This window comes from Glycine soja, chromosome 17, assembly GCF_004193775.1.
Source record: "Glycine soja cultivar W05 chromosome 17, ASM419377v2, whole genome shotgun sequence".
Taxonomy (NCBI): Eukaryota; Viridiplantae; Streptophyta; class Magnoliopsida; order Fabales; family Fabaceae; genus Glycine; species Glycine soja.
The window spans coordinates 38,993,332-39,004,235 of record NC_041018.1 but is presented as its reverse complement, the minus strand read 5'-3'; the positions used below and the strand labels follow the sequence as shown (position 1 = coordinate 39,004,235).

The window sequence follows — 10,904 nt, the reverse complement described above, 5'->3', positions numbered from 1 at the left end:
TCCAAAACCAAGGTAAAAAGTATGAACACTAAGTTGATCCTTGCTGCAAACCTATTGTTATAGAAAATCTTATAATTGAGTTTATAGATTAGTTGTTGCCCCATTACACATATCATTGATAGTTTGAATATGTGTGATACAAAATCCTTTATTCAATAGAGCTTTCTGAAGGAATTTTGGCAACTTATCATAGGGTTTTGCTAGATCAATCACCATCATATGTGTTGGGGAACTGACAGGGTAAACACCGAGGAGATTTACACCAATGGCCCATGAGCAACCATATAAGTGAACTTAACACCACACCTTAACCCAAAACTTTAAGGTTTAAGTTTATGAGTCTTCTCCTCACTTATGTGGTGCTCAATTTTTCTATTTCTACTCAATGTGGGACTTCACCTCACACTTGTACTCCAACAATATGTGAATTAAAACAGATCACACTCCCTGTAGATAGGCCAATCAAAATACTTGATAAAATGTAAATGAAAATTATGCAGTTTATAGTTTTACTTGAGCACAAACCATAATGACATTGTTTTTCACATCAATGTACTACTAATTTCCAACAAAATGATTGCTTTAATAAATAAGAATGGTCTAATACCAATCTACCACCCATCAAATAATATCAACCAAAGTGTCAATCATAACCATTTCTTATATATCAGAGGCAAATAGGAAAAATAGATAAAGGACTATCACCATAATTCATATTCATAAATCACTCTCTTCATTAATATAGATGTGATGCATATAGCTTGTAAAGCATACAGTAATATGCAAAGAGATAATAATGATAAAACAAAAAGTCACCTTAATCTCTGCTTCTGTATATGGTGTTGTTCTAAACTTTAGATCCATAAAAAAGGAACCTTTAACGGCTAATCATGAATTGAAAACAGGATCACTATTGCTAACATGTAGATGGTACATGATTTATGCATGGTTTTCCATTCACAAATAATGGTCTGTCAGCTATCAACGGATACCAGAATCACATCCTTTTTTATGGGGTCGTAATCACATACTGCTCTACATCAGATGTCATTACTGACCCTCCTGATGTATCATATAATATCTTCAAATATTCTTGCTATAGACATTTTCTTCTTCTCAACATGATTCTCATATTTTAACGATATAAACTGTGCATGCGCTATCTTGTGTTCTCTCATGTCATATACGTAAGCACAGTATTTTTCTATCAAATCGCACCTTACCCAATCCTGTATCTGATATTACAACGGCGAAGTTTCAATGCCTATCACAATATGCTGTAGGTGATTGTAATATAAAAATGAAAAATATTATACCTTAACAATTATGTGATTAAAATGTAGCATATTACATAAAGAATTTAATTTTAAATTTGATAAACTACAAGCAAACAAGTGCTGGATCATTGTAGCAACTATGGCCTCACATGTATAGAAGCTTTAATAATAATTTTCAAACAAGTGCAACAACATGGTCTGTTGATTGTTTAAATAAGATCAAAATCTAATCATTTTGAATTTCAATAAATAGTTGAAAATATGGAATACATTCTACAATTATTACAGCATTCTGTTAGTTAGGCCAATATCTTGATTTTTTATAAAGAGGGACAGAGGCTAGGGTGATAAATAACAGGACAAAAATGTAGTTAAAATCTAGGGAGGGAAAAACGAATTGAATGTTGAGGATGCTTAGCTGGAAGAAAGAGAAAGTAGGAAATCCTAACAAAAAGTAGGGATCATGGCAGTAAGGAGTCTGAGGACATTGTAGAGGTGGTTTCAGCAGGGTTGGACACTCCTAAGGCTGGGAGTTGGCTGTTCCTAAGACTGGGGTTGTCTTGGTTTTACTCTGATATTTTATTTGTTGCTGTTTATTTAATTTCCAAGAAATTCAGAATACCTACTGGTTGTAGGGAGTTTGGCTCTATTTTCCTATTCAATCAATCCAGTACCATCACATTCCAATATATCTACTGCTAATACAAGGCACTGAATAACATAACACACAATATTTCCATAAGTACCTGTCAAGACCTAAAACTGAGTATTGATGTGATAACGAACAGTTTCCGCTCCCTCTTTGAGTGTGTTGATGATTTGCCCACTGCTCTCTGAAGGATGCTTCAGCCTTCCAATACCAATCATCTCTTTGGAAATGTTGCACCAGCACCATTTTCCTTCCAGCTCTCGTAGTTTCTTCTATACTTATCCCTTTCTCTATTAAACACACTTGGCATACGCCTTATTCGTTCCTACAAGAAGCAACCTAGACTTAAGACACGCTGCTCAGCATTAACCAACCAATTAAACATCTAAGCAAGCAAAAGAACACATTTTCAATCAACTAATAAATACACATTGCAGTGAAATTTGTTTTCGTCACAAAATACGGGGATCCAGGTTCGCCCCTCTGAAGGATAGCATCACAACTTCCATCTTAATTTTTTTTAGAAGGCAGTAAATATTTTCCCATAAATAACAATAAAACAAGTACAGAAATTAACGATACTGTACTAGAAAACTCACCACCCTCTCCATCTCCTCCTCATACTCCTCTTGCAATCGCTTATTGTACCTCTTCCATGCTTCTTGAAATGCTGTTCGGAAAGAGCTGCCTCCTTTTGACTGCAACCTGGACAGCTACAAACAGTTCAATAATAGCACGCATGATCAGTTTCACTGTGATTGCCGTCGTGCATCTCTAGCTTGTAGTAGTTCAAACATAAATTCAAAAAAGAATAAAAAAAACTTTTTATACAAAGCAAACCCCCCTGAGCACGAGAGGCAGTGTATATGTTCATAGAATATTAAGATTACTAAATAAAATTTGCCACCCAAAATCAAAATGATTCTGTCAAACAACTCATTCAATCACTTCTTCACATTGATGACGAAAAACAACCACTATGAAAATGCAATCACATCTTATTCAACTACCATAGTCCCAACCAATTTCCATGTAACAAGTAATCAAGTCTTGTTAACTCTTTCTCGTAAATTGAAAATCTCGATTACATTTCAAAATAAAATTAGTTGAGACCAACACGTGCTAGTCCTAAACCATGCAATAATTTCTCCAAAAACACGGTCTGTGTGAGAATGATAATACGAAGTTGCAATTGAGAATAAAATTGAACATGCAAAGCCTAACATCATTATTCTAAGAGAGAAATAAAAATTAAGAAAGACAGATTAAAAAACTAGGAACATAATTGCACAAAATTCAAACAACAATTCGAAAAGCAAAAAAAAAAAAGAAGAAGAAAAAAGCGGAGGACTCACGGAGAAAGCAGTGACGGTGGCGCCGTTTAATCCGAAGATGAAAACTCCCCAAAGCTTAATATCTTGGGCTTTCTTTTCGTTCCTATCGCTTTCGTCTTTGTTCAGTTCTGAATCAAACTCAATAATATCTCATTCAACGATTACAGTCAACAATTATTCCACAATCCAAACACATACTCTCTTTCTCTCTCTAAATTTCTCAAAGTACCAAATTCCAAAACTCTTTTCTTCTCTCTCAACAGCCATTGCCATCTATTTCTTCTTTTCCCTCTTCTCGAGCTTCTGTTCAACGAATTCACCAGAATCGGTTCGGTTATTAATATTATTAATCCGAATCAGCTCTATGACGTGGCACCGTATCATCCAATTTAGAGAATTGTGATTCACCTCAATTCCATTTATTATTGGCTTATATAACGAAATCGTATATATTCTAAAACATATACGATGTAAATGCAATTATAATTATAATGTACATTATATAACAAAATCACATTTTCGTCTTAAATATGTATATTTACTTCTACTTAATCTGAAATACAATTTCGTTGGTACATATATAAGTGTTTTTTTTCACTCCCAATTACATAATCGAATTTCATTGTATAATTTTAGAATGGAATCATGTTTCCATCAAAAGGATATTTTTTTAAAAAAAAAAGTGTCAGTTACTTGGTACTTGGTAGGGGCCATTATAGCAATGCCATGGGGCCAATAGCAATCTCCTCCACTTTAACTTTCCCACATTTTGGGCCACGCATGGCCCATATTCAATAAGGCCTGGCACATTGTCAATCGGCACGCCCCGTTGGATTCCACCAACCGACACTCCATCATACTCTGGACTTTTTTTTTTGCAGGAACCAAAAAATCGACACACACCATAATCTGTTTTTTTATGTTTCTCTCTCTTCTTTCCATTTGTATTGCGCGGAATTCAGATCTAGCGTTTGCACTTTGCACAATGCGAGTTCTATAGGATCGTTTGGTTATACCGGTAATTCGAGATTTATTTTTGTTGTAACGTGCTTTTCAGTGCATTGATGTAGCTTCGTGCTTAGCTTTCGTCGTGTTTCCTTAATGGCATTGTGGTGATTTGGTTTCCGTTGAATGCATTTTCATTCACGTTTAAAATTCTTCTATATTGCAGATTAGTGTTACTAAAACAACGTTTTTGTGATATCGAGAAAAAAGAAAAATAAAAAGTGATGTCGAGGAGACCGGGGAATCCTTATAGAAGGTTCGGTGACAGTGGCGGTGGACTGTTCTCGAAATCTAGGTCGCCACCGGTTTTGTCTATTGCGCTCGTAGTTGTGGTGAGAGTTTTTTTTTTTTTTTTATGTTGATTCAATGCTGTGATTTCACTTTGAGGAAGATTTTGCTGATTGATTTGGTTTTGGCAACTTTATATTAGGGAGGTTTGTTTCTCGTTGGCTATGTGTATAGAGGCTCAGGTATTTTGTTATTATTGTTTTCATTTTGTTACTATGATGTGGTTTTTGGCTCGTTTTGTTTATCTATTTAATTTAATTTAATGTCACTTTTTTTTTTCTTTCCTATGTAGGTGGAATTGGAAACCGTATAGAATCTGTTAGCAGGGTTGAAGGTAGTTTTAATTTTCTTTCCCTCTGGATTGTGAGAATTTATTGCATGGTCCCAGAGCACCCCAATGAAAACAAAACTAAGGGGGTCTATCTAGCTCTACATGCATGAGTTATTGTAAACCTTTTGTACCTTTGTTTGATTCCTACAGATTAAAAAAAGAGCTTTCAAACAAAACAAACCAAACTCTTCAAACGAACGCCTTATTACATGGTCCTAGACCACTATAGTCTTGACTAATTTGCATGTGACACGCACATGAGTTTGATTTACTCTTTCTTGTAAATTGAAAAAATTGGCTGTGTCATGTCAAATTGGTTGGGACCATGGACATATGTTGATCTTAGACCATGTAATAATTTCTCATTGATTGTAATCTGTTTCACCTTCAATTTCTTCGTGCGTTTAAAATATTATGGTGGTCTTATAGTTGGTGTGCAATTAGTGTGTCTAGCGTGTGCGCACATAGTGGATGTTATTGATTATCCTAGTTGATAATTACATGAGGCTAATTCCTGTTAGCAGAGAAGTATTTTGACACACTTGATGGATGTCAATTAAGTTGAAGTCTTAAACAACAATGCAGTGCTGTGCATGTGTGTGGATGTGCTGGAGCTTTGTCGGTGTTACGAATGATTGTTTACTTGTTTGAGCTGACCTTGAATGATGGCTTGCTGCATCAAATGTGATTTTTTTCTAATCGTGTTTTTTGTTATGTGATTAAGACTTCATGAACATTGTCTCCTCTTTGGAATTGGAGTTGTTTGTGGTTCTTTAATCATAAAATTTTCAAGATGCTAAGTCACATGATGCTTATCTCTTATTGGGTCTGTCCATTGAAGGCTTATGGTTGCCTGTGAATCCATAGTGCATACAAGACCTAGCTGCTCAATACCCATTTTTATCCGACCTAATTCTCTAGCAGATGAAAGGTGTTCAGTTGTTTCTCTTTATTGAAATATAAGTAAGCTTTTTATTCATGAATCCTTAGGTTGAAAATTCATACTTTTCTTCGTTTCTTCTTTTGGTGGCGGGCAGCTGTTATGGTTCAACGATCATGATTCTTTGTGATGATGTAAATTTTGTAGATCATGGTCCATTTTTATTCATGATGTTTGTATAATTTATTGTGCCAATCATGATGAATTAGTTGAACTTATTATGTCAAATTGATTTCTATCATCAATTAATTAATCGATCAACAATTTTTAATTCATTTTCTTGGAACCGTAATTTCTTGGTAATTAATTGTTTTTATGTAAAAAAGAATGCATAATGCACATGTATTGTGCATTTATACTTTATAGTTCATTGTGTATTTAGCAATTTTTCTATTTGGAGGTATGCATTTGTTGAATTGTGAGTCCTGAAAAGTAGCAACATACCTCGTGCTATAAATGCATTTTCGTACTCTAAAGAAAAACACAATATGCTTTAAAGGCTAAAGGGCATCATTGAAATGAAAAAAAAAATGTTCATTTTGCTACTGGTGACTTTTTAATCTAGTGGATGGAGATGGGTTAGGGGATCACACGTTAATCCCTTACTTTATAAGACTCTCAAACAAGTGGAAGGTTTTCTTAGAACATTCTCTTCCTCTCCTTTCTCCTTCACCCAAATATAACCTAAAAACCATTACTTAGTAGTATCTCTATCATCTGCTTTATCCAATAGCCTTTAGCTTTCCATTTAATTGGCTTCCAGATGTTCTGTAACAATATACATTACTTCCAAATGCAGGTGATTATTTGTGCAGTAGAGAGGTCCAACAAGCAATTCCCATTTTACAGAAAGCATATGGAGATAGCATGCATAAAGTTTTGCATGTTGGTCCTGATACTTGCTATGTGGTCTCTAAATTGCTGAAGGAGGAGGAAACTGATGCCTGGGGAATAGAACCATATGATACAGAGGATGCTGATAATAATTGCAAAACACTTATACGTAGAGGCAGTGTGCGTGTGTCTGATATCAAGTTTCCTCTTCCATACAGGCCAAAATCTTTCTCTCTTGTAATTGTTTCAGATGCTCTGGATTACCTGTCTCCCAGATACCTCAATAAAACTCTTCCGGATTTGGTGAGGGTAGCATCTGATGGTGTAGTGATATTTACTGGTAAGAGCATTTATGGAATCTTGAAATTAGTCTAGATTCCCATCATGAATAAAATTTATTTTTCTGCCCAAAGAAATTCTTTTTATCTGAAACTTGCATTAAATCAGTTAGCTTTGCAGTTTTTGATAGAGTTAAATAGTAAATGATGTCGATTGATTCTTGTAACTGATCCCACCTAGCTGTTATTGAGTCCAAAAGCTTGGTGGTTGTTGTTGAAGAATGGAACATCTATTATGGTATTAGTTTTTAGAGCAAAAATGTTTTAAGTAGTGTGTTTGAGCTTATGTGAACTCTTGAAATGCCTCTTATTTGACTAAGAATTATGATTTACTTTCTCTAGCGGTACTTTTGATGAGTTATTGGGACCTTGAGCTTTAAATATACTGTTTGTGCTGGTAGCTTAAAAGACTATCGTAGTAATAGTCTATAATCTCTTGGGCCTGCCACTAACATCTGATAATATCTATAATGAAGGTTTTCCCACCACTCAAAAGGCCAAGGTAGCTGATGTTTCTAAATTTGGAAGAGCGGTGAGTGTATTTTACATAAAGAAATATTAGAATGCAATCCATGTTTTTGTTGTTGCTTTAAATTTAAGGTCAATTACTAAGCCTGGATGAATAGAAGATCCTTGATCCTAGACTCTCAACCTTTTTAATGCTAAGGATATTATCACCTAGGTATATCTTTTATTTATTTTATGTACAAAAAGTGGGGAAAAAAATTTAACTGATTCCTCTGGCTTCAGGCCAAGATGAGGAGTTCATCCTGGTGGGTCAAGTTTTTCCTCCAGATTAACTTAGAGGAGAATGAAGCTGCTGTTAAGAAGTTTGAACAGGCTTCAACCAAGAGTTCATATGTTCCAAAATGCCAGATATTCCACTTGAAGTCACTCCATTGACTCGTGGGATGGTTCAGCATTGGAGCTCTGATTGCTGCTTCTCCGTTTTCATTTAAAACACTTTCTTCTCTATAAAGGCAATTTAATTCTTTGAAATATACTCGCCATAGATGGTGTATCGCTTTTGTTGATAGATTTTTATTCTTTGAATTCCAGCCCCTGGCTGTAAAAGACAAATCAATTTAGTATTTTTACTAAATTATTAGTTGAATTAGGCGATCTATAAGTTGCAGTGATTGTTGTGCTAAAGTAATATTCCTTCTTTTGTTGAGATATAAATTAAATGTTATCATATTTTCTGGAATAATTTGTCAAAAGGATGCATAAACCACATCGTTTTCCTTTAGCTTTCGTCTATATCTACATCATTGCTGTTGTAAAATTAGGAATAATATTATGTTCTGTCTGTAGATTGTAGTACAATACGTGAACGGGAATGAGATTTGGTTTTCCTAAAGCAAGAAAAAGTAAGAAATATCATTCGTTGATGACAAAATCAATGGTTGATATTCCATCACATAATTTGTTATGCATGTAGTAATATTAACCGTTGATTTTCACGTTAAGGCTGAAATTATTTACTTGCTGTATGAAGTTGCTCACTTTAGAAGAGTCATATCAATTATCACGATACTTTCAGAAAATTAGCTTATCTTTTTTCTTTTAATTTTAAGGTTATTTTTTAAGTTAGGTTATCATTGACTCTGGTACAATAAGTGACAACATTTCCTATTTACCTGACATATAATTCAAGACATAATTCAAAAATGTAAATATATACATAATAAAACTTTCACTTTAATATAGTAAAATCTTCCTTATTTTTTGCCAATCCTTTTAATCCAACTAGTTGAATGAACGGAACTTAGCTTGGCTGATTTTGCCATTGTCAAAAGTCAGTTTGGTTTAAAGTTTGGTAGAATTTTGATAAAATTAATTTTGAACCATTAAATGTTCTTGAAATGTGTGTTCAAATGGATTTTAATTTGAAAAATGATAGTTTACCAAAGAGGCACAAAGACATTCTTGTAATATGGACTTTGATGTCATATAGTGGTAGGCACTAGAGTATAGATTTCATAAGTACAAATTAAAAAAATCAATGGCTTAAAATCTTATAAATACAAGCTGGAATAGCCAACATTCCCGCTTAGGTCTGGTTTCTCTGGCATCAGAAATAGAGGGATACTTTCGGTTTCTTCTGTTATTATTATGTACTTAAAGGCAAAGGAGTTCTGGAATAGGATAGTTTATGAGGTTGGTTTGAACTTGTCTCCTTTGTGTTTAGGCATGCGATTATGAGTTTAATTTTTGAGTTTGTGTGTATGAAAAAATATTGATTAGGAGAAGTTGGTAAATAAATTTTAATATTTTGAGAGATTAATCTTTGATTTTCGACTAAAGAATGTTGAGTTCGCGCTGGCTAGTCGGATCAGGTTGGTTTTGGTCAAATTCAAGATCCAACCCAATTAAATTTGATCAGTTTAAGTTCGGTTCGGTTTTCACAAAATTTTTTTAAACTCAACCCAATTCATTTATAAATGTTTTGGTTCGGTTCGAGCTCATGGTTTATCCATTTAAAATTGATCTCTTTTATAGAATTATTATTTTATATCATGATTCATCCAAATATCCAATACAATTAATGTAATATTATCAAATTTTTGAAAGTAGTAAAATTGATTCATTTAACATCATCAACATAATATTTTAAAATAGACTAATACAAATTAAAACAAAATATTTTTCAACTAGATTTAGTAAATAGTTTGAATCACAACTATTTCTTATAAACTAATTTTTTACAATAAGTTTTGCTACAACTAGATTTGATAAAATAAATGAATAAAATATGATCTATTAATATTATAAACATGACAAAAAATAGATATAAAAAAAAAAGATGAAACAAATAATAATATAGATGAAGGTAATACTTAAAGAAGTTTCAATACTAGTAATCTAGACACTTACAGTTCCAATGCTTAGAGTTGTAATATTAATATTATTTAAAAACAAATCAAACAACTCTAAATATTTTGATCGGTTCTATTTGCTTTTAATTGGATTTATAAATCTAAATCCTTAACCTAATTCATATATGAATAGATTTAATCGGTTTAATTTAATTTTAATCTAAATAAATACATGACTCAACCTAAATTATTTGGATTGATGAGTAACATGTGAACACCCTAATTTAAGAAAAAAGGTGGTATAGAATATGTTTTGCCTTCATGTCGAAGACACAAGTTGCAATACCGCAGAGGCGGCAACGGTCGGACTAAGCATTTTGTGAGTAATTCCAATACTGAATCAGGTTGCTACTGAAATAAAGTAACTTTATCAATCATGCCCATTTCTTGAACAAAATCTTGAGCTAGTAAAATAAGATTTTAGCCTGCGGGAACTGTGTTGCCAAGTCTCACCATTCTTCTTTCCTGAAAATATTGATTAATTTATTTAAACTTATTCGTTGAAATAACTATTTATTTAATAAAATAAGTAAATTTTTATTTTCTAGTGTGTTTGTCTAAATTGTTTCTGTTTTAAAAAAATATACTTATTTTAAAAAGTAAATCTCATTTTTTAAAAAAAAAATTTATATGAAAAACACTTATTTTAAAGCTATTTTTTAAGCTTAAAAAAATTCATCCATTAGCAGCAGAATCATAAGCAGGAGAATTGCTCAAAATCTAATGCCACAAATTTCAGATTAAAAAAAAACAGCCATTTTAGAAAGGAACCACCTATGCGTAAGAGTTGATGTCTCCGGAAGGAGTTAGCGTGACACTTGTGCATACTTGTTGTTAATTAAAATGGAAACAAACTAATATGAGACTTAAATTGCACTAACAAATATTTATGAACTGCGTGACGTAAGAAAAAATGCTTTATAAATTAACAGTCAATTTATTTTGTTTTTAACTAATTATAACATTAAATACAAAATAAAAGGCACTTTCATAGGAGATAGAATATTCAGTAACATTCCATTTTAATTT

General features: G+C 32.9%; 1 protein-coding gene and 1 pseudogene across 1 annotated transcript; one reads left to right on the top strand and one right to left on the bottom strand.

Moving 5' to 3' along the window:
• Positions 1 to 710: 710 nt before the first annotated feature.
• On the bottom strand, positions 711 to 3,527 carry LOC114391747 (annotated as a pseudogene).
• A 592-nt stretch (positions 3,528 to 4,119) lies between these two features.
• LOC114391398 (probable pectin methylesterase CGR3) lies at positions 4,120 to 8,206 on the top strand. The gene is made up of 7 exons (XM_028352401.1): positions 4,120 to 4,278; positions 4,432 to 4,597; positions 4,696 to 4,735; positions 4,846 to 4,887; positions 6,624 to 6,998; positions 7,473 to 7,528; positions 7,747 to 8,206. The coding sequence occupies exons 2-7, from the start codon at positions 4,490 to 4,492 to the stop codon at positions 7,897 to 7,899; spliced, it is 774 nt and encodes a 257-aa protein (XP_028208202.1). The 5' UTR covers positions 4,120 to 4,278; positions 4,432 to 4,489; the 3' UTR covers positions 7,900 to 8,206.
• The last annotated feature ends 2,698 nt before the right edge of the window (positions 8,207 to 10,904 follow it).

What these genes read in the sequence shown, in the direction of transcription:
- LOC114391398 (XM_028352401.1), top strand. Translation starts at nt 4,490, where the DNA reads ATGTCGAGGAGACCGGGGAATCCTTATAGAAGGTTCGGTGACAGTGGC. An exon ending in CTATTGCGCTCGTAGTTGTG is followed by an intron (nt 4,598 to 4,695) that starts GTGAGAGTTTTT and finishes ACTTTATATTAG; the next exon opens with GGAGGTTTGTTTCTCGTTGG. An exon ending in TTTCTAAATTTGGAAGAGCG is followed by an intron (nt 7,529 to 7,746) that starts GTGAGTGTATTT and finishes CTCTGGCTTCAG; the next exon opens with GCCAAGATGAGGAGTTCATC.